The 24,166-nt window shown below is 43.6% G+C and overlaps 1 protein-coding gene across 1 annotated transcript in view; it reads right to left on the bottom strand.

The window, feature by feature from the left end:
- Nucleotides 1-18,583: 18,583 nt before the first annotated feature.
- Nucleotides 18,584-24,166, bottom strand: part of TGM4 (transglutaminase 4) — a 30,834-nt gene continuing 25,251 nt past the window's right edge. The window contains exons 11-14 of the mRNA XM_063122868.1: nucleotides 22,779-23,081; nucleotides 21,700-21,869; nucleotides 20,243-20,379; nucleotides 18,584-18,806 (exon numbers count right to left, since the gene is read on the bottom strand). Of these exons, the coding sequence (XP_062978938.1) occupies nucleotides 18,665-18,806; nucleotides 20,243-20,379; nucleotides 21,700-21,869; nucleotides 22,779-23,081 (752 nt within the window). The 3' untranslated portion in view covers nucleotides 18,584-18,664. The remainder of the gene's footprint in view (nucleotides 18,807-20,242; nucleotides 20,380-21,699; nucleotides 21,870-22,778; nucleotides 23,082-24,166) is intronic.

Raw genomic sequence — 24,166 nt, 5'->3', positions numbered from 1 at the left:
CGCAATTTGCGGATCAGGCCGCTTCGCTCTGCCCCCGCTCCGCCTATAGTCCACTCCGCTCCGCCGCGGAGCTCCGGATCTGGATGGGAGCTCCGCTTCCCCCTCATAGGCTTGCATTGAAACCTAAAAAAGTATACAACTTTTTTTCTGTTAAAGTTAGAAACCTCAAGTTTGGCACCATGACACCTCATGGACGTATACATACGCATGCCAAGACTCAAGCCAATCCAAGCCTCCCCTGATTTTTGGGGAATTTATGAAAATCGGACACCCCATTTTCAGACATGGACTTTTCTCCAACATTTTGACAGATAAATTTTTTTGAAGTGGGCACCCTCACAGATGCCATCTAGATCCACAATCATGCCAAGTTTCAAGCAAATCCCATCATCCCCTGATTTTTGGTGGGGCTCTAACCTCTAACGCACCACACATAACTTCAATTCACACCCCTTTCGATAGCTCCGTCAATTTGCACGTTAGAAACCTCAAACTCACCACCATGATAGCTTATCCAGGGATACACATGCATGCCAAGACTCAAGCCAATCCCATCATCCCCTGATTTTTGGGGGATTTTTGAAAATCGGACACCCCATTTGCAGACATGGACTGTTCTCCGATGTTTTGACAGATAAAAAAAGGGAAGTGGGCACCCTCACAGATGCCATCTAGAGCCACAATCATGGCAAGAGTCAAGCCAATCCCATTATCCCCTGATTTTTGGCAGGGCTTAAACCTTTTAACTCACCCCAAATCAAGTCCTATTCTACAACTACGTCAATTTGCACATCAGAAACCTCATGTTCGGTCCCATGACAGCTTATCCATGTGTACACATGGACGCCAAGTTTCAAGGCAATCCCATCATCCCCTGATTTTTGGGGAATTTATGAAAATCGGGCACCCCATTTGCAGACATGGACTGTTCTCTGACATTTTGACAGATAAAAAAATTGGAAGTGGGCATGCCATCTAGATCCACATTCATTGCAAGACTCAAGCCAATCCCATCATCCCCTGATTTTTGGCGGGCTCTAACCTCTAACGCACCACCCATAACCCCAATTCACACCCCTTTCGATAGCTCCGTCAATGTTCACGTTAGAAACCTCAAACTCGGCACCATGATAGCTTATCCAGGGATACACATGCACACCGAGACTCAAGGGAATCCCATCATCCCCTGATTTTTGGGGAATTTATGAAAATCGGACACCCCAGTATCTCAGGGATTTAGAGCTGCAGACAGCTCAATGGGGCCATTTCAAAGGAAATCCCAACATGCCTTGAATTGGGGAGTAGAGATAAACCTAAATATGAATCTTCTTCCACACTTGAAAAATTGATTTGGAACTTGAGCACAGGAAGGACTTCTCCCCTGAGTCTCAAAGCAAGACACACAAAAACCATCCCTGCGAGGTGGCCAGGGGAGGAGGGAGGGAAGGCAGGCAGGCAGGCAGGCAGCAGACATTTCTGGGGGCACAAGGAAGTGAGCCAAGGATAGTTTCAAAGCCAGTAATGCAAACCATCCCTGTGAGGTGGGAGCAGCACAGAGAGATGCCTTTTCTTTTGCATCCCATAACTAGGAGGCTAGGAGGATAAGAGTAAAGCTTTGTGATCCTTGCTTCAGAGTTGATTGACTGCACTGTGATCACAGCCATTATTAAACAACAACAAAATAATAATGTTAATAGCAGTACTACTAATTAATATTAATAGCAACAACAACAACAACAACAAGGAGTTGAACCAGCCTGCCTGACTTCACTGAAGAGAAAAAGCCAGGAGAGCTTGGGCTATGGGGTGTAATGGAATAAATAAATAAACAAAGGAGGGGTGGAATTAAAAGCAGTAGTGTTGCTGAATAAACAACAAGAAGATTTTTTAAAAAAAGGCTATATCTGTCTTTTACCAGTAAGAGGGGAGTGGACGTGCCCAGGGGGAGGGGGAAACATGTGCCAATTTTGACTGTCCCTGTCTAGGGATCACTCTTTAAGAAGCAAACTTTCACTTCAACTCATGAAAGGCATTAGCTCAGCTGCTTCTATGCCAAGAAGCTACCTGTTACTTCAACTCATGACAGGCATTAGCTTCAGCACAGGGCACGTCCATATGCCCTAGGGGACCTCATCCCCTTGCACCACATCTATTCAGTTGTTCCCCAAGGTTATGGTGGATTAGCAGTGCTGTGTTTCCTATCTGTTAGTATATGATTTCAGATGCTGAGAGTAGGCTCAAAATGACCCCCAGCCACGACTCTCTAAGCACAAGAAGTTTCAGAAAGATAGCTTAAAAAACAACACAGTTATCCCCTATTCTTTTCCGCAATGCAATCCTATATGCGAAATTTTTCAAAATGGCGATCGGATCGGTCCGCGGAAAGAGAATCGCTCCGCCAATGGGCGCTTCTCTTTGCCTTGCTTCTAGGGGTCCATGGTTCGCTTCTACTCTGCCTCTGGGCAAGGTGGAGCAGGCCAATTCGCTTCTTATTCTTCGTTTCTAATCAGAGCGGAGCACATGCCTATTTTAAATCTCTACATTGCTGCTTGGTACTTTTATATTGTAGTTTTGAGCTTTACATTTTATATTGTATTTTATGATGCATTTTTGGCTTTTCATTATTGTGAACTGTCCAGAGAGCTCTTTGACTATTGGGCGGTATAGAAATGTAATAAATAAATAAATAAATAAAATGTCTCTGTTGTTCGTCATTATTTTTAAAAGTATTACTATATGTATTTCATTATTTATTATTTATGTATTATATTTTTTGTATCGCTTAATATGATGAAATCTCTAAGCGGTTACATTAAAATGCATGTATAATGCAACATATAAACAATATAAAGTAATAAATAATTAAAAACATGGGAGCACAACCAACAATAAAACAGGGCCGTGTCACAGTCCTTTACAGATCAGGGAAAGTCTGTGTAAATACATATATTTGCAAGAGAGATCTGGAGGTTGCTGCACTTTCTGCTTCTTGAGCCAACACGCACCCTTCTTCTACGTTGCTCAGGCTGAGGTTCAGGGGCATCCCCTATTATTTTATTCTCAAGTCAGCCCAGTGAGGTACGTTAGGCTGTGACTGGCCCAACGTCACTCTGTCAAGCTGTGAGGATGAGTGGAGTATTTATAATAAACCAATCAATCTGGGGACCTAGGAGGGCCAGATTTAGCTCTGGCCCACAGCTTCTGCACCCCTGCATTTTGCCAATCAAGCTGTCTCACTAGCCCTATTCAGGTGTTTACTGAAACAGGGTTGTGCATGTGGCCCCACCCTCTATATCTCCATGCAGCTTTTCAGGATTCTCACTTATGCACTGATAACCTCTCGTTTGGATTACTGCAATGCGTTATATGTGGGGCTGCCTTTGAAAACGGTCCGGAAGCTTCAGCTGGTACAAAACAGGGCAACCCGTTTACTAACAGGGACTGGCCGGCGAGATCACATTACGCCAGTCCTTTTACAACTTCATTGGCTGCCAGTCCAGGTCCGGGCCCGATACAAAGTGCTGGTATTGACATTTAAAGCCCTAAATGGTTTGGGGCCAGGTTATTTGAAGGAACGCCTCCTCCCATATGTACCTGCCTGGACCTTAAGATCATCCACAGGGGCCCTTCTCCGTGAGCCCCTGTCAAAGGAAGTGAGGCACGTGGCTACTAGGAGGAGGGCTTTCTCCGCTGTGGCACCCCGGTTGTGGAATGAGCTCCCCAGAGAGTACTCTTTTCATCGCCAGCTAAAGACCTTTTTATTCTCTCCATATTTTAACACTTAATTTTAACTTGAGTTTGAATTTTGCTGTTTTAACTTTGTATTTTAATTTTATATCAATTTTGCTGCGTGGTTTTTATCCTGGTTGTGCTTTTTATACTGTATTTTGTATTTGTGCTTTTAACTTGTTGGTTGTTTTACTATGGTTTTAATTTTTGTAAACTGCCCAGAGAGCTTCGGCTATTGGGCGGTATAAAAGTGTAATAAATAAATAAATAAATGTACATCATTCTACTTGAATTCAGGCAAACACAAGTAGAACTCCTGTTTGTCCCTTCCTAGTTCAGCATGGCAAGATCTGAACTGGGGGTGGGTGAGGAGGTGCAGGAGGGAGGGAAGAAAGCTGTGGGCCTCCAGATGTTGTTGGACTCCAACTCCTACCATCCCCAGCTAACCTTGCCGATGGTCATGGATTATGGGAGTTGGAGTCCAACACCATCAGGAGGGCCACAGGCTGCTGGCTTGTTTTTACTAAGAGTGTGGGAACCAGGTTAAGGATTTTTCTCCTCTCTTTGTCAGCCTCGGGTACATCACAAGGTGTGGGATTAAATTTCTGATGAAGAACTCTGCCAAAAGTTGCTGCAGTGCACACAGGCTTCAACATGACTGGATTCCAAGTTTGCAGCAGCTCGGTCTTATAAATCACAACAAATGTTTAAAATTAAAAGAAAGCACTGGGAACTAAATTTAACTGCTGCCTGGTAACCCTGAAGCACCAAATGGCAATTTCTGAAGATTAACTCTTCTGCACATTTAACACACACAAGTAACCTTTTCTAAGGAGTGTTTCCCTTGTGATATCCAATACTTATTTTTCTTGTCCCCATTTCAGAACTCACAACAAAGGGGCATTTCTACAATTAACTTATATCTAAAAATGTCACTGAGACGTATTAGTTACATATGAGGAAGACCAGAATGCCATGAGACTCTGAAGGCCTATCTACACTACAGTCCTAAACTAGCATGATAGTCATTCTTAGAGAACTCTGGGAAATGTATTTTATACAATTTATTTAACGTATTTTTTTTATCCTGCTCCTCAGTCAAAAGGGCTCCCAGAATGGCTTACATGCAATCAATAAAACAGGCTTACAATCTAAAAAGACACAACAGGCAAGGAAAAACAAATGGGGAGGGAATCAGTGGGGAAATTAAGTAGTCTTTCAACACGCCTGGTGGAATGGCTCAGCTTCCCCTCCTCTCCCTCTGTTGCAGCCTGCTAGAATAGCTGTTGGTGAGAGCTGAGAGAGGAGGAGCCTTCATGGGGGAGGTCTTTCAGCAGGCTGCATTTTGTGAGGGAGGAGGGGCTAGGGATACTTAACAAAGGATTTTCAGAAGCTCACCAAACTGCGGTTCCCAGCATTCATTGGAGGGAGCCATGAGCATTAAACCAGTGTAAAACTGATCTCTTGGGGTGTAGATATAATACCAAGGGGCTGTCCCGGGATGGCTCCAAATCTGTGCTGTGTCAGTTAGATGATGTAGATACAGATTCAAAGTCACCTTGGGGCAAAGATGCATTGTTGAAAAGTCGGGGACTTTGCCCAACCTTTTCAGCCAGAGCGTGGTCAGCCCAGCTCTTCCACCAGTCTGTCCTCGGTTGGAGCCATGCTGGGGGTGTTCCTGGGTGGAAGGCAACCTCCTATTGGTTGGCAGAAGCTGCAGGAGGGGGCGGGCCGGCAAGCCGAATGACCACTGGAATGCCCCATGCTGCTTCCAATACAATATGTATTTCCTGCAACAAATGCAAGCTTTCTTATTCCTTTAATGAGGCTGACCATATGAAAAGGAGGGCAGGCCTCATGTATCTTTAACAGTTGTACTGAAAAGGGAATTTCAGCATTTGTCATTTGTATATATGGGGAACCTGGTGAAATTTCCTCTTCATCACCACAGTTAAAGCTGCAGGTGCCCTGCCCTCTTTTAAATCTGGTCACTCTAATATAGCTCCTGCAGCTTTAACTGTGGTGATGAAGAGGGAATTTCACCAGGTTTGCCATATATACAAATGACACCTGCTGAATTTCCCTTTTCTGTGCAACTGTTAAAGGACCAGGAGCCTGGTCCTCCTTTTCATATGGTCACCCTACTTTAACCCCATGTGATTTTCTAAGGGTTAAGCATGCACCTTCAGCTAGGATTCCACACAGCTCTGCCCTTGTCAGCTTCTTGCTGTTCTGCTAACATTTGACCATCTCTGGTCAAATAGATTTTACATACCTGCTGGCAAACCGTTTGACTTACACTGAAATGAGTGTACGCAAAATAGGCAAGGATGCCTCTCTGCAAGCACCTTCAGCTCTTCAAAAAAAGTTGACATCTGCCTGCCCAGCCTTCAACTCCCACCAATTTGTCTGGCCACTCATTCTTTCTTTAAGAGACCTCTTTGCACATAGGATCTGGCACTCGAAAGAACGATAAATCCAGATTCAAAATCTGTAAAAGTGCTTCAGCATGACATGTAGCCTTGAGAAGGTAATTTGAATCCTAACTAGCCTGTGAGCTGTGGCATGGAGAGCTATGAGAACTTGGAAGCAATCCTAGAAGCAGTATTTCTATAAAACAAGATCAAACTAGCCAATTGAGAAAGAAAGCAGTGAGACAAAAATGCATTTCATGTGATGAAAAGCCAGTGCCCATTTTATTCGTGCATGGAAAAATAAACCCCATGTGTGTGTGTGTGTGTTCCAGCTGGAATCTTCTGTTATTATTACTGTGCAACCATTTCCTCTTCCACGACTCCACACACCTGGCAATGGTTCTCCATGATTGAGTTACAAGGAGCTGAAGTTTCCGCATATCACAGGATTAAACCTTGTGGTTTAATCCAATTCTATTTCTTCTGCATTTCCTGTTCTATTCAAACACTTTGCACTCCTCTGATTATGAAACACAGCCAACCAACCAGTCTTACCTTTCAAATCATTTTGGGGCTGGGAGAATAGGTGAAGTGATGGTGCCACCATCCCTTAAAGTTAAAAAGCAGTCAGTGCTTCTATTTGCTCTTGAGTTTGTAACCTATGTTTCTTTTCTCTCTCTCACCCTTGATGCAGACCAGGGCTGCCTTAAAGCTGCAGCTCTCCATGATCTGCTCTACCATCTTCTGCTGGAGGCTCTTGGCAAGTGCTGGGAAGCCTCCGAGGGCGGCCAGGTTGAAGGCTTGCCTTGGCCTGCGCTTCTCACCCACCAAGTGCTCCAGCAGGAGGCTGAACTGAAGTGCTTGGGCCGGGCCAGCAAGTCTAGTTGAGCCGGTCCATGCTGCACTGCACTATTGGTGCCCGTAGATAGGCCATGAGGGAGCCAGCTGGCTGACTGGCTGACGTTTAGCTCAGTCATTGCTGTCAGCGATGTGGCCAGAGCTGCTCCCGATGGTGCCTAGCAACCGAGGCAGTTGGTCCCATGCACTCTCCCTTCAAGCTCAGGATGGCAAGCCACTTCCAGATGATGACTGCCAAAGTCCAGTAAATCTTTCCTCCCACCCAAGGCATGCTGGGAGTTGTAGGCACAAGCCTAGCTCCTTGAATAACATGTTAATCTTTGAACACCATCTGAGGTGTGGTGGGAGACAGCTGGAGAGCGGTCCTTCTTAGTTGTGGCACCCAGCTTATGATTTCTTTTTCCCAGGCAGCCTTGCCTAATGACTGCATTAATGGCTTTCCAGTGCCAAGTGATTTTTTTAAATTATTTTTTATTTTTCAAGGCCTTTTAACTCGATGAGATTTTTTATGCTGCATTTTCCCCCCTGCTATAACTAAACCACAACATTCTAAGACAGATGCAGGAATTACGGAATAAAGTTTATAATTTTTATGTAAAAGCCTGACTATACCATTGAAACAGAAGCTTGAATGTAGGAATGACTGATATCTGAGGCTAGAATGGAATGGTGGGCGGGGTGAGTGGTAGTTGGAGAAGTCAGGTAGGAGGAGAACAAAGGCAGTGAGAAGTCAGGGAAGGGGGAGCTGAGTTAGGATTGAGAGATAGTGACCTTGTTTGTTCACCCTGACTTTATTTTAAATCAGCCACTCTACATGCCGGTACTACACCTCCCAGCATGCCTGGCAGTCTACAGTTGCCCACATCCTCTGAGACATCCTCTTGTTGCCGATGCTGCTTCTTGATAGAGTGTCGAGGGGTAGCATCACCACGGAGGGGAGGTAAGTGGCTTTCAGTGGATGTGCCCAGGTCCAGCCAATCCTGCTGGGACTGCCTTAACCTGTGCTTCTCAGCTGGGTTCATATAACAAGGTGGAATCATGGGTTGTTGTTGAATCATGAGTTGTTTGTGTGCATCCGGCTGTGCTAACAAACTATGGTTTGTTAACCACAAACAAGCCAGGAAGAGAACCCATGGTTTGATATTGGTTTGTGAATGCCGGGTTGTTCGTGGCTAGCAACCTGTGGTTCAATCATAGTGTAGGGTTTGTGCATAACAGCAATCCATGATTCAGTGACAACCTGTACTCAACCATACTCTGGGTTGTTATTAACCAGGCCTATCATTATGTGCGAAAGAGCCCTCTTCATATACCCACATGTGCAGTGGGCTTTTCTCAGCTTATACTTTTCCAGGATTCCTGATCATCTGAAGAAGAACCCTTCACACATGCATATATGGGATTCTTTTCAGTTAATACAGTAGATGCGAATGAGGGGTCAAAGCCTGCCCCTGTCCCCCCTCATGTTGAGTCTCAAATGAGTTTTAGTTGAGACCATTCATGGAAATGCTTATTATTGCTTTAGTGAGGTGCATGCTATTGCTGTAGTACTTTATTGAACTGCTAAATTATTAAAACATTTTTGGTGACGTAAAGGTGCCCAGTAAAATGAAAGGTGTCCAAGAAATCCTGCCCCCTTCCCTTGGTTGAATTATATTTTTTAATGCAAATACTTACAGATACCATGGCTTGCAGGCACCATCTGAGAAGATGGTGTTCTTCATACGTATATGCGAGAGAGTAGATCTTTGAAGAGGGTATCTGCTGTTACATATACATGCCTAATCTAAAAACAATTCAGTTTTTCTTCAGACTGCAGCCTGGTGTAGCTGTAACAGTTTAAACTCCTACTGTTTATTCACTAGGTTTTCTTAAACCAGTGGTTCCCAAACTTTTTTGGGTAACTGCCCTCTTGGTTCCACAAACTCATGCCCAGTGCCCCCTGCGCGCGGCCCCTTTAAATGGGAAGCACCCGCCGCAGGCTTGCCAAGGGAAAAGAGAGCGAACACCTCTGTTTTGCAGCCGACGTGGCGGGGCACACCAAGCAGGGTATGTCTCTTCAGTAGTGTTTTGGTGCTTTTGAAACATTTCAATTCACTGTTAAAAGGACTCTTCTTAAATGGTATTAATACATGTGTGGATTCTTCCCCTATATGGCTTGGGACCAAACTACATTTTCCCACAAAAATGTCCCTAGGTTTTAAGCCTTCCACTTGTTCTCGTGATCCGATTCCTTCTCGCGTCTTTATTAATCTTATTCCTGCTATCCTCCCTTCCTTGCTACATATTATTAATCTTTCTCTGTCCTCTGGTTCATTTCCTTCTGCTTTTAAACATGCTACAGTCTCTCCCATTCTCAAGAAACCTACTCTTGATAGGCTATCTCTATCTAACTACCGACCTGTCTCTTTGTTGCCGTTTGTTTCAAAGATCCTGGAGCGTGCGGTCTACTCTCGCTGTCTTGACTTTCTTTCTAGTAACTCTGCTTTGGATCCATTTCAATCTGGATTCCGTCCTCTGCATTCCACCGAAACAGCCCTTACTAAGATCACCAATGATCTCCTTACTGCCAAGTCTAAAGGCCATTATTCCGTTCTTATTCTCCTTGATCTAACTGCAGCCTTTGACACGGTTGATCATGATCTTCTCTTAGATTCCCTTCATGACCTTGGATTTTGTGGCTCTGTCTATAACTGGTTTGCCTCCTATCTAGCGGGTCGCTCTCTCAGCGTGTTGACTAATGGCAGCTCGTCTTCCTCCTTTCCCCTTTCAGTAGGGGTTCCGCAAGGCTCGGTGCTTGGCCCGTTGTTGTTTTCCTTATACATGTTGCCCTTGGGCAAGCTTATTCAATCTCATGGCCTCCAATATCATCTGTACGCCGATGATACACAACTATATCTGTCATCTCCGGAACTTTCTCCTGATGTTCACGATCGTATCTCGGCATGTCTTTCAGATATCTCAGCTTGGCTGCTTCATCGTCGCTTGAAGCTTAACATGGCAAAGACTGAATTGCTTGTTTTTCCTCCTAAACCTTCTCCTCATCTCTCATTCTCTCTTACTGTCAATGATGTTACGCTTACTCCGGTCAAGGAAGCTCGTAGCCTTGGCTTTATCTTCGACTCCTCGCTCTCCTTTATTCCTCATATTGAGGCAGTAGCTAAATCTTGTTGATTTTTCCTGTATAATATTGCCAGGATTCGATCATTTTTGTCTGTCTCTTCTGCCAAGACGCTTGTTCATGCACTGGTTATTTCACGGTTGGACTACTGCAACCTTCTTCTCTCTGGCCTTCCTTCTTCTCACATCAGTCCGTTGGTTTCTGTTCACCACTCTGCCGCAAAGATCATCTTCTTGGCTCGCCGCTCCGACCATGTTACTCCGCTTCTGAAATCTCTTCATTGGCTTCCAATTCACTTCAGAATCCAATATAAACTTCTCCTGTTGACCTTCAAAGCTTTTCACGGTCTAGCTCCTTCCTATCTCTCCTCTCTCATCTCACACTATTGCCCCGCTCGTGCTCTTCGCTCCTCTGATGCCATGTTTCTCTCCTGCCCAAGGGCCTCTACTTCCCTTGCTCGGCTTCGTCCATTTTCGTCTGCTGCCCCTTACGCCTGGAACGCTCTTCCAGAACATTTGAGAACTACAAGTTCAACCACAGCTTTTAAAGCTCAACTAAAAACTTTTCTTTTTCCTAAAGCTTTTAAAACTTGATGTTGTGCAGACTTCTACTGTTACTTTCTACTGTTAGTTTTTCCCTACCCTGTGCCTGCTTACCCTACCCTGTACCTGTTTGCATTCTCTTCCCCTCCTTATTGTTTTACTATGATTTTATTAGATTGTAAGCCTATGCGGCAGGGTCTTGCTATTTACTGTTTTACTCTGTACAGCACCATGTACATTGATGGTGCTATATAAATAAATAAATAATAATAATAATAATAATAATAAGACCTTCTGGAGAGGCGCTTCTCAGAAAAGACCACCTCGAGCGCCCCCTGCTGCCCCTTTGCCACTTAGCACCCCCCTGCCACCCCCTTGCCTCTTAATGCCCCCCTATGCAATCCCACCGCCCACTTTGGGAACCGCTGTCTTAATGTGACTGCCATAATAGATTCTTTCTCTGTGAGAAAACCTGAAAGCAGATCATGGGGTGAGGATCAGGTTCTGCTGCTACCTCATGTAGTGATCAGTAGCCGATCTTACAAGTCAATTTTATAGGTCTCCTCCCCAAATTCCCTGGGTGTGGCTAAGAATTCTGGTCCTAGAATCTCCGGCAACGTTCACTGCAGTCCTTGTGAATCTATCCCTGGAGAGATGTGTGAAAAACAGAATTTTAGTCTTTAACTAGAGTGAGACGAAGGTGTCCCGATTAGTTTCCTGATCAAGCTACTTCCTACATTTTTATCTGTGGCTGGAGGCTGTTCTGGTCATTTCACGCCCCCCCCCCCCCCCGGAGGCTTCATATCCCTCACCAGAAAAGACCTTAGACTGTTTTTATGCTGTTTATAACAACACAAGTGTTCCACATGCTGCAGTGCTTGCCTCTAATGAACAAATCTGAACTGTTTGTTTTCTGCAGGGCATAGAGCGGCTTAAAAAGCAGGAGCCAACTTGGGAAAAAGTCAGCGGCAGGGAAGGGATGAAGCTGGCTTTCGGGGGTGATCTTTCACTGCGATGGTTCAATCCTTTTTCAGACCTGAGTTACAAGAAGTCTCCACCAGCTGGCACAGCAACGGTTGCTCCATCCGAGATGGCGGTCCAGGAAGCTTTCGAACAGCTTCCTGATCACGAGGTGGTGGTGGAAGTGTTAAATGAATAATGCAACGTGCCCTTATTTACTTTTGAAATGTGTCTATTTGGAGACTAAGCTTTAACAAACTGTGATGCGTGAAACCATTGAGGCTTTGCCGATATTCTAGCCAAGGAGCTCACTAAACAAAAGTAATGCAACTACATTGCTCATACAATGTATCTGCTGTTGGTGGTGGTTGAATCAAGCTTCCATTACTGTCCTATGGAAACATTAACCTTTTTATCTAAACTTAAATGTTCCTAAAAATATGCAATAAGAGGAAAACTAGCAATCCAATCTTAACTCCTACTGGTACACTAGGCATGGTGGTGTCGTTCCCATAAGGCACAGAAACTGGTCAAGAAAACTGAGCCAAGGAGAAAAATCTAAATCCAGCAATGTGACTCTGGGAGAGTAATGAAAACGTATTTTTATTCCTGCTCAACACTTTGAAAATATTTCTGTTTTAAGTCCGTGCCCCCTCCGAGTATTAATGTGCTATACATGATTGCCACAATGTAGTTCTGTCGTAATCAGAACTACAATGATTGGGTGCAAAGGCTACTTGTTAGCAAAGCCAGCATTGATTATGGCAGCTAAGCTTGTGATAGGGAGAAGTTATGGTAAATTGTTTTGGAAATGATAGATAAATGCTACATTTTGGGTGTTTGATCCCTTGATGGTTTAGAATCTGTCATTAGACCGTTTGCTTACAAATGACCTGTTGATCTCAATTCCAGTGAGTTTCACAAACAAGTATAGGTTTGCAGCCTGTTTGCACAATCCTTAAAACTCAGGCTCTGAAATGGTGTGCTTCTAATTGCTGGCTGTTGCCTGCAATAGAAAGTTGAAGGCAGCAGCACATGTTTTTGAAGAGTGAGTATCTCTGTGGGCATGGTTATGTAGCGATGTAATTGCAGTGACATGACTGACCAGTTGGATGGCAAAGCCATGAATGAATGCACTTGTGTATCTCAAAAGGGGACCAATTCACTTCGGTTTCTTAAGGATACTGTGTATCTTTAATGAAAATGTCATGTTCAGAGAATGTTGTTTTGGGAATATTTGGGGGCTCTGTGAATGGTCTGGGATCAATAGCTATTGCAACGTAATTGAACAGGCATGGACCTGATCAGTAATCTGGATGGGAGACCACTGGGAGCCCCATATATGGGCAGACTATACATGTAATGCGTATATATTGAAAATTAAGAGTATATCTGAAAGCAGACTTAAAGATTAGCTGAGTGGGTTCTTCATTCCCCCCCCCAAACCTTGGGTGTTTTCTTTTTAATATTCTGCCAAGGGGACCGATTTCTGCCTTATGCTGCTTATCAGCTGGCAATAGCATCAGCAAACCATTTCGCACCCTGCTGCCACCTCTTATAAAATAGGGGAGGTCATGATGGTGGTGAGATCTTTCTAATGGATTGGTTAGCTCCGTAGAGCTAGGGACTGCTGAACTGTGTGCCTTTCTCCATGCCCAAGGAGGCTTTGGGTCTGTATTGCTTCAACTTTTCTCTTTTTAAAAATACCTCTTTGGATCCTGACTTATTCTTACCACATTAAAGCTTTATTTATGAAATTAAAATGCAATTAATTTAAAACTCGGGAAATAATTTCCTGTACCTTAAAAAGGGAACTGAAAATAGTGCCCTATATTTCTCACTGTTTGGGGCTAGGAGACCTTCACAACATGCAGACTAATAAAGGGGAAAAGTTGCTGGTGTAACCTTGGGTTGTCCCATAGAAACTAAGAGAATGTCTATTTTCCTTTTAAACTCCCTGCAGGGGACCAGTGGCTGCTCCTGTGCATTCAGTCCTGCCTCCAGTAACGAGCAGGAATCTTGTTTGTCACAGGAAGCTGCCTTACGCTGAGTCAGACCACTGACCCATTTAGCCCGGTACAATTTACTCTCGACTTGCAGCAGTTCTCCAGGATTTCAGCCAGATGTTGTCCCCCTGTCACCTGTTACCTGATCTTTTTAAAACTGGAATTGTCAGGGATACAAAGCAGGTGGTCTCACACTAAGCTAAAGGTCTTCTCCACCTGCAGGTGGGAGAAGTGTACAGACAAGGGGGGGAATAGGTGGGAGCAGCTGCCATTACCCTGGGGCTGTTCACACAACAAGCTCACCTGCACTCAGTGGTTGAGTGTGGGTTGTTGTTGAGCCATGGGTTGTTGTTTTTGAACTGTGGGCTAGCATGTTGTCTGAACCCAGGACATTTTCTGCAGGGTGGCTTGTTAACCACCCTGAACAACCCAACAACAAGCCATAGGTTTTTAAGGTGGCATCTTCAAGAAAAATAAGCCACCCTGCATGGGTAACATTTTTTTTCTGGGGGAAAGTGTCCTGGATTCAGACAGCACGTTAACCCATGGTTCAACATTAAACCAAACTCAACCACTGAGTGTGGGTTACCGTGTTGTGCGAATCCATTCCCTGTCTCATGCTCTCATCAGGGAGCGGAAAGCTAAAGACAGGCTCTCCTTCACTTAAATACTTGCTTGGTTCTGAAGCAGGATATAATTTTAGAATGTGTTATGAGAGTAGCTGTAGCCCTGGGGGAAGTGGTTTTTAGAAATGAAAATTCTATAGTGAGAGCTAGAAAAAGTGCAGAAAGGGGCAACTAAAATGATGAAGGGGCTAAAGCATCTTCCCTATGAGGGGAGGTTACAACAGCTGGGCCTTTGTTTACTTTGGAAAAAAGGATGGTAAGGGAAGAAGTGATACAGGTGTACAAAATTATGCATGGTGTGGAGAATGTGGATAGGGAAACATTTTTCTACCTCTTGCATAATACTAGAACTTAGGGTCATCCCATGAAGCTGATTGGTGGGAGATTTACGAGAGATAAAAGGAAGGACTTCTTCACACAGTGCATAGTTGAACTAATGAAATCACTACCACAAGGTGTGGTGATGGCCACCAATTTGGATGGCTTTAAAAAGGGGGCTGGATAAATTCTGCCTATGGCTAACTCCAGTATCAGAGGCTTTAAGCCTATGTACCCCAGTTGTTGGGGAACATGGGTGGGAGGGTGCTATGGCACTTGTGCCCTGCTTGTTGATGTCCTATGGGTAGCTGTGTGAACAGAATGCTGGACTAGATGGACCCTGGGTCTGACCCAGCATGGCTCTTCTGTCGGTCCATGTTTAACAACTACTGTGTCAAACGGATAGGGGAACAGAGCAACCTGTTACTAATTGTGATCCTGGCTCATATGTGCTGGTGCTCGGAGGAAGAAAATCACACTGTTCAGTCACCCAGGCTTTCCTACTAGGAGGCTCTCCCCTAGTTGCCTCCTGGAGTTTCAATTTTATTGGTCTAATATCCCCGGGAGGGGGTAATAAATCAGGCAATTCAGAGTTATGTGAGGCGTTAGTAGGAATTGCTGCTCATAAAGTTTCAGAAAATGCAATCTCAATGCTAGTTACTCATACACTCCCATCATTCATGTGGGAAGACATTACAGATTTTGTTTGGAGGTTTTTTGCTTCAAAATTGTCTTTTGAAATCTGCCTATATTTGTGTTGTGTGTTTTCTGGGGGGAAGTTATTACAGTTATTTTATGTTAAATAACAACAACAAAGCACTTTTTTGCATTCAAAAGTACTGTTGAAGTGTTAAATAATAGTGAATGTTACCACATTAGGATGAATTGCAAATTGACCCTTAAACTGAGGGAGAATTGCTTAGCAACTCACAGACTCCCCGACCGCATGGCCTCTTGGTTGGCCCTGCTGCCTGGGGATGTTGACCGTTGGAGTCCAATACATCTAGGGGTTCACTAGGTTGTGGAAAGCTGCTATATAAAGGTTGAGGAAAGAGACTGGTTCTCATTGGCTTGGATCTTAAATTGGTGGACTCCCAATGGACCCCCCAATGCCCCCCAAATTTTTAGCAGCTTCTTACTACCGCCACATGAACAGGTTTTGGGGTGGGATCCAAGGGGTGAAGGGGGAAGCAAAGACGGTTTGTCTGGGTGGTGTGAGGGAGATTTGTGATGTATGTATTCTGGTAGAAGTACAGCTATGTCCTCCTTTTGGTCAACTTTTATACGGCTGGATTTCAGATGTGTTTTCTGTACCCAGAAAAGAGGCAGGGAAATAGAGGGGAAAATCACAGACCAGTTCTAAATTGTGATTCTGTTGCAATGTTTTTACAGGAACGATCTCCCCTAAGCTGCATCAAAGTGCCTTATTCAGGTCTAGACCGTTTTCTAAAGCTGTATGTAGCACACTGAGACCAAACTATTTTTGCAGAATACCAAGGTTAACCTGTTATTAACCAAAGCTTCTGATTTTCCCTACTTTCTCAGACAAGTTTCGACACTGTGATGCTTTTATCACAGAGCCTTTTAGGCCAGAACCTAAGAAGATACTTCAACCTAAATAGCCTCTTGATCTGGGATCCAGTGTTTACATTACTGAGTGTATTACTGCCTACTATGAGTAGCTCCATTGAAGCCAAAAGAACAGGCCTGCCTTAAAGCACTCCATGTTAAATATAAAAGTATTTGGAAAAGCAAGTCCTTGGGTGGTGATTTGGAGGAAAGAAATGCTCTCATGGTGCTAAGCTTATCATGTGATGATGGTACTGTGCAACCAGTTAGCCTGTGTTTTTCTTTCAAACCAACAGCATGTTTTAAATACAGCATGCAGTGGTTCTGAAAGCATGGAAGGCTGAAAGGTATCTTAGTTCAAAGGATTTAATAAGTGATCTGCTAGGCATGGCCTATGCAATTAAAGAATGTATGTATTTACAAATCTTGGTGTTCTATTTTTGCTCTTTGTATCTCATTTTCTGACTTCTATTGAGTAATGGTACTCATTAAAGAATCACTATTTTCATCTCACACCTGTTGGCTTCTCATGTGTTTCCAGTGGTTGTAGCGCAATCATTCTACCGTTATTTTGGAGCCCAATTTCCATCCACACCTGTCTACTCCTTGCACGTGTTCATACACCAGAAAAAAGCCATTGGTTTTCGAATTGAGATTCCATTAAAGGGGCTAAAAATCCATCAAGTTTAAGATTTTGCTCCCGTAAAGCAGGCTGTCACACCTTCAACCTCTTCAGATCAACCCACACAATCCCGACCATACAATGCTGCAAGTGTGGAAGAAGTGCAGTAAAAGGATCTTTCTGCTGCTGATGATGTAAACAAGCCATGTGCTACTGGGGAAACTAAGATCCAGTCCAGTTCAATAGCCAACCTGATGCACAGAAAATTTCCTCGCCAATTTCCCAAAATGAGAACAAGTCAAGACATGGGCTGATCAAAATCCATCTGTTGATGGATTCAGGGAGATATTTTATTGGGGTATGAGGCTACACCACTCCATATCCCATCAAAATAAAACAACTGGCCCCGCAGGAGATGGTGGGTGAAGAAGCAGTCCAGCTGAAGCAGGCTCTGACCCCCTGCCAATTCTCACAGGGTAGCTGGTGGCTCTTTAGGTGGGGATGGTATAGTCAGTGAAGGCTGGTGGCTCTGATATCAGTGGGCGCTGAATCTGCCCCTGTGTCTTGACTTGTTGACATTTTGGGAAATTGGCAAGGGACTTTGCCAAGGTGTGGAGTTCTCTTTGCCTGCTGCCTCATTCTTCTGAGAATCTGATCAATTGGGATGGGGAATGTGAAAGGCAAACAGTGCTGGCTATATTACTCCTTTGAGTGTACAATCAGTGAGTCTCATGTCGAACTGGATAGGGCCCATAAATTATAATGTATAGGTTTTGAAATCATAGGAACAACCAATTAAGGTACAATGCTGTCCATTGGAAGAAGAGCTGGATGTGTTTATCTCTTGTGTAATTTTGACTAAATGTCCTCAATTGCTTGATGTTTTTGTGTATTAATGAAACAATTAGAAAGGGGTAGGGGAGGTTTTTTTTTAAAAAAAATATATGTTAACAATTGAAATTATATTTCAACTACATAGTAAATACCTGGCTATTTGACTTTTTTAAAACTTTGGAGATCCAGATTGTAAAATCCTTGCCTAATGTCATACCGTAATACCAAAGTTTTCTTTCAGGGGTTTGCTAAACTTCTTAGCAAGGAAAGAAACACATCTTTGCAGAGGATTAGGGGGCTGGGGGTGGGTGGGAGGGAACAAATGTTACATCGTTAGAAAAGGTGCAAGAAAGATTATTATTATTATTATTATGTCAAAGAGTCATTGCGTGTCTAGGCAAAATCAATAGTTCTGGTAACGGGCAAAATATAAAATACTTGTAAACTGACATATGAGACCAGCTGTACATTGCAGAATCATGCCCTTGCTTCTTTTTTAAAGGAGATATTCAAGATGCTGAAGTCTATGCCACACACATTACACCTTGTGCTTGTGTAGATTACAGAACACACAGAGCTCGGGTTAAAACTGTACAGCACAATGCACCAAATGAGGCACATCTTATCATATGAAGAAAATTCATATGATAAGCAGTCAGAAAATGGCAGAATTCGCAGCTGGCAAAGCTAACTAAAAAGGCAACTGCTGCAAGTATTGCTGGCATTATACAAAGCCCAACATTGTTTGCAAAAGGCAAACAGAGCCTGCTCCTTTTCAAACCCAACTACGTTATGCCACTCTAGATTTCACAAATCACATTCTTAGTCATCATAAGCTGTCAAATCTCTACACATGCAAGAGCAGATTTGAATAATCTCTATTAAATTGCCATTAGCTAGAATCAAAACAGCTCTACCCTTAAGCCACTTAAACTCTCTTAGCTTAACATTTATGTCTGTCTCTCTCTTCTTTTGGCCCATAATCAAGACTGCAAGCAGTGTCAGTAAGGCTCATACATAACACACGTCTCTGCTGACACCACCTGATGGCATTTGGAAATGCCCCTACTCAGTGATGGAAATAATCTTCTCTACAGTTATTTCTTTTAGCTGGGTGGAGTTCAGTTTGGCCACAATCTTTTTCAGCCCAGTCTTCCTTGGTGCACACACGATTTTGGATTTAAATATTCCGCCAGGTGCAATATCCCTAAAAAGCAGGAACAAAAATATTAAAAGAGTTCACATACATAATAACCCTTAGATGCTTGGTATATAAACTTCCTAATCAAAATTCATGTGCAAGAACTCCTGCACAAATAGGTTTTCACTTCTACAAGTGAGGGGACATCTCTATCTCCGTGCAGGAAGTAAGGCGTACATGGTGCTTTCTCTGAATTAAAATGAAGGGGGAAGTCTTTGCAGGGGGCTCCATGTACGCACTGGAGTCACCTGCACTGCTGCCTGTTGGACCTGGGGGCAATGGTATGGCCAAAGTGGACTCTAGATTAACCCGATATATGGCTTCTCTAGGGTTGTATTTCATGCCATATTTACCAACTGTGATGGCAAGTCAATCACATCCTGCTGTGGACAGGTGTAGATGATTGATCTACAAAGATCTGGAACAATTTTATCAACCTCAGGATTTTGAGCTCACTCATAGCATATTAAAATAGATTTGTGGATCTCTGAAACTGGAATACTATGCAGCCTACCTAGGAGAGATGTATATGTGTGAATATGCAAGCAGGTTTCTTTTGTGCACAGACTTCCCTCTGGATCAGATCTCTCATGTGCTTTGAAGTCCTACGTGGCTTGAAACCCAAGTGTCTCCTCCCAGATCAATCTGCCCATGCACTGTGGTCATCTCCAAAGGCCCTTCATTGGATCTCCTCACCATTTGAAGTAAGGTAGCTGTGCACCATCTTGGTTGTTGTGACTTATCTAGGAAACTCTCCCTAGGGAGACTTACCTGGTGTGACTATGACACCTTTTTCATGCTAGAAAAGTATCATGAAATTTTACTATGCACTCTAACTTTTTGATTTTTTTTACTGGCTGTTTTAGTTTCACTTTAGTTTTCTTGATGTTCTTCATGCTTGGCTTTTTTTAAATTTTATTATTTTAACTGCTTGGAAATATTCATATCGAAAGGTAGTATACAAATCAAGAAAGTTAGAAGCTGTCTGACTACTCTTGCAGAAATGGTGATAGACTAGATAGACCTTTAGTCTAACTAAAGCTGACATTTCAGATGGAGACCAGGTGACATCAGGGGCATGGCCCCACCCTCCAACATCACTTGGGCTGTGTGGGTGGAGTCATCTAATCCTCCACCCAATGATAACTCTCCACCTTTGATCATTCCAAAGCATCCCCCATCCTCTGTAAGTCCACCCAAAGTCCAAAACATCCAGAGCCCAAAATTATCTGACTGTACTACTACCTGAAAACAGGAAAAGAATCATGGCTCAGCAACATCGCCTATGGATGTTTTGTACAAATGAGGATTTAGGTTCAACCTCCCAGATAAGAACTCAAGTAGGAGATTTGAGAGAGGAAGGCAGAGTTCTGCAAGAGAGACACCGCCAGTTATCATTAACATCACTCTATGGTAGCATCTTGGAGTCACATGCACCTTACCCTTGATCAAATGTTTCCAACTTAAAGATGCCCAGGCCTTCTACATACAGTTTGCATTTTTCCAAGGGAATAGACAGTGTATTCTTGAAAATAAATGCACAGGTAAAATCTTGATTAATCTTTGCAGTTTCTGGCATCTGTAAAAGAAAAGTTACAGAAGAGAAGATTCAATTAAAAAAAAAGAATACAGAAAATGCATGTAATATAAATGCAGAATACAACTGTAGCTGTCATCATCCATATGCAGATGCTGAAGGCACAAAAGTAGGATGGAGGTTGGGTAGGAGCGCAAGATTTTCTAACCATATAGAAAAATCATGGGGAGTTGACACAATCTCTCTGCTTCCCCGCAAACTGATGGATATGGGGCTTCCCTAAACAAGCGATTTATAGCACACTCATTATTGGCCACTCACAGAAGTTTGCTGGACAATTACATGATGTCTTCAACAGTCAAGATTTCTAACGTGGTTTCCCCCAGCAATCCCATTTCTAAAAAACAATGGCCTTAGCTAGACCTAAGGATTATCCCAGGCAAATGTGTGTGTGTGGGGGGGGGTGTCATCCCTGCCTGCTCCCGGGATCCCCTGTGTGTCATTTGGATGCACAGGGATGATCCCGGGACGATCCCAGGATATAGGCCTGGTCTAGCCATTGCCACAGATAATCCAGTATCTAATTTATGATGGGATTTATTCCGTTACTAGATGGCACTGTTTCATTTAAAACAATGAGCTGCAATAGCATTCCCTTTTCAATTCAAAATCACGTGGCCGCTGTCTGAAGAAATGTGAAAAGACCCGAGACCTGGTAAGGATGAAGGAGTCTTTTTTAAAAATGTAGAGACGCTCAAGAACTGCAGACAGGTGATTTCCTCCATTTGACCATGTACAGGTACTAGGTCTGCTCCAAAAAGGAGTTTGTTCTGCAGGCTGGGAGAGAATGGTGAAACATGGGGCCTGTTGCCTGCTTCCCTACACCCTAGCAAAGCTCAGTTCAGGGGACTAGACTGGCTGATTCAGACAGCATCACCCCCAAAGTGATGAGGTTTTTTTGCTGAGTCTCAGTAGCACCAGGGAGGGGGGCAACTTGTGGCCCTCCAATTGTTTTGGCCTACAGCTACCATCAGTCCTAGCCAGTATAGCCAATGGTGAGGGAAGATAGGAGTTTTAGGCTAAAGTATCAGAAGGGCCACATATAGTCCACCCCTGCAGTAGAGGCACATGTATGGCACATTTTCTCTGACTATTAAGTGCCAGAAGGTGGGGTGAAGAGAGCCCTAAATCTCCGGTATTTTCTTTTAAATACTTCACTGAAGCACCTTCTCTACTTTTAGAGTTCTTTTCCATCTACCTATTTAGTTTACTCTGATTTCCAGCTCAACTTGTGCTCATGTTTTCCAAATATCAACCCCCCACTGTACCTCACCTCTGAGTAGCTATTATTTAACTTCATACCTCCACTTTGAGAGGTGGGTACAGAAAGTTTAGAGACATCTCGTCCGTGAGTTTCTCATTCGTTTCTTGAACTTCAACGATAATATTGCCTTTGACCAACAGTTCATCCTCTATTTCCGTCAGTGCTTTCATGTAAGCATCAGCTGCTATTTTCAGAGGGATACGAATAGCTGTACCAACACAAAGAAGAGACTGCTGGAGAGCGAAATGTTACACAACACACGAAGGAAACATTGTGCCTCTTTTCGTTTGCTTAGGGTGCTGCTTTGTGAAGGTGAGATATCAGGGAAGCTGTGGAAAGGACCACAAAGAAGAAAGCAAGGCTCCTTTCACTTCTCTGGGAAGCATTACGAGTAGACAAGCGTGTGCGAGCTTCTCTACATGAGCAATTTATTACAGACTCATGATTGGTCACTTACAGAAGTTTGTGGATTCTTTACATGATGTCAATTTTCAGGACGCTTCCTGTGTTTTCCCCCTTTATCCCGCTTTCAAAAAGGTTGGAGATAAGCTGTAATAAGTTAATGTGCTATATTGGCAGTGTGAAATGCTGTTGTGCTATAATTCAGCCACTAGATGGTATTGTTTCATTGAACATATAGAGCATTCCCGAAAGGGGAGTTTTCAATTTCAAATCACGTGTTCCCCATGTAAAATAGCCCATTGTAAACCTGGAAAGACTCTGGAAGAAGAAAGCCTGGTTAGGGTGCAGTATTTTTGCTTAATGTAGAATAGCTCTGCATGTGAGCAGGGGGATTGGACTCAGTCAATAGGGAAATGTAAGGCTGTAAACCCTGATACCCTGATCTATGACTCAGACAGTTGTGTTCCTAACAGAGAGCCTCAGTGGGATGAAGTTTGAGGCCTTCTTCCTCTAGAGCAGGGGTTGGCAGAAGGCAGATCTCCAGATGTTTGGGAATTCCAACTCCCAGAAGCCCCTGCCAGCATGGCCAATGTCAGGAATGCTTGGAGTTGAAGTCCAAAACATCTGGAGACCTACTTTCTGTTTACCCCTCTAGAAAAGCGGGCAACCATCATCAAAATAAGCATGTGGAATATGCCCCCCGTCTTTTACACACCTGGCTTGCCTTCTGTTTGGATAACCTGCTTGATAGTCGCAAGACTCTCCTCTACTTTCCCAGTGTATGTTTCTAGTTGGCAAGAGGCAGCTAGGTTGATTGTCCAATTGCCTTCAGCTTTGTTATTTATGACGATATTCAGATCAATGGGCTGTCCTGGCCACAATGCTTTTTTACTTTCCACCTCAATTTCCAGATCAGCCTTGAGGGGCCGATTGAGATGGGCTGCCCCATAGGCTCCCAGTCCGTCACACTGCAGATAGGAGCAAGCATTTCCCACAGCTGTCCTTTCATCAGGACTCCCTGAAAACAGGAAAAGGGCAAACAATGAATGCTGAAGTCACTACTATTTCAATTATCTGCTGGTCAATTGTTGTTATTTTGATCAAAAATAGAGAGTGGTGTTCTCTCTTTCCCAGGGTTAAGAAATGCCAGCCAAATTTCTACCTATACACTTGACAGTATAGCTGTATGTTACACGAGTTTTAAAAGACATGTTTATCTCCCTTCCTTGCTTCATATTATTAATCTTTCTCTGTCCTCTGGTTCATTTCCTTCTGCTTTTAAACATGCTACAGTCTCTCCCATTCTCAAGAAACCTACTCTTGATAGGCTATCTCTGTCTAACTACCGACCTGTCTCTTTGTTGCCGTTTGTTTCAAAGATCCTGGAGCGTGTGGTCTACTCTCGCTGTCTTGACTTTCTTTCTAGTAACTCTGCTTTGGATCCATTTCAATCTGGATTCTGTCCTCTGCATTCCACCGAAACAGCCCTTACTAAGATCACCAATGATCTCCTTACTGCCAAGTCTAAAGGCCTTTATTCTGTTCTTATTCTCCTTGATCTAACTGCAGCCTTTGACACGGTTGATCATGATCTTCTCTTAGATTCCCTTCATGACCTTGGATTTTGTGGCTCTGTCTATAACTGGTTTGCCTCCTATCTAGCGGGTCGCTCTTTCAGCATGTTGGCTAATGGCAGCTCGTCTTCCTCCTTTCCCCTTTCAGTAGGGGTTCCGCAAGGCTCGGTGCTTGGCCCATTGTTGTTTTCCTTATACATGTTGCCCTTGGGCAAGCTTATTCAATCTCACGGCCTCCAATATCATCTGTACGCCGATGATACACAACTATATCTGTCATCTCCGGAACTTTCTCCTGATGTTCACGATCGTATCTTGGCATGTCTTTCAGATATCTCAGCTTGGCTGCTTCATCGTCGTTTGAAACTCAATATGGCAAAGACTGAATTGCTTGTTTTTCCTCCTAAACCTTCTCCTCATCTCTCATTCTCTCTTACTGTCAATGATGTTACGCTTACTCCGGTCAAGGAAGCTCGTAGCCTTGGCTTTATATTTGACTCCTCGCTCTCCTTTATTCCTCATATTGAGG

This window comes from Elgaria multicarinata, chromosome 1 (assembly GCF_023053635.1).
Source record: "Elgaria multicarinata webbii isolate HBS135686 ecotype San Diego chromosome 1, rElgMul1.1.pri, whole genome shotgun sequence".
NCBI lineage: Eukaryota > Metazoa > Chordata > Lepidosauria > Squamata > Anguidae > Elgaria > Elgaria multicarinata.
Note: the sequence above shows the minus strand (reverse complement) of the source record. Positions and strands in the feature narration are given on the sequence as shown.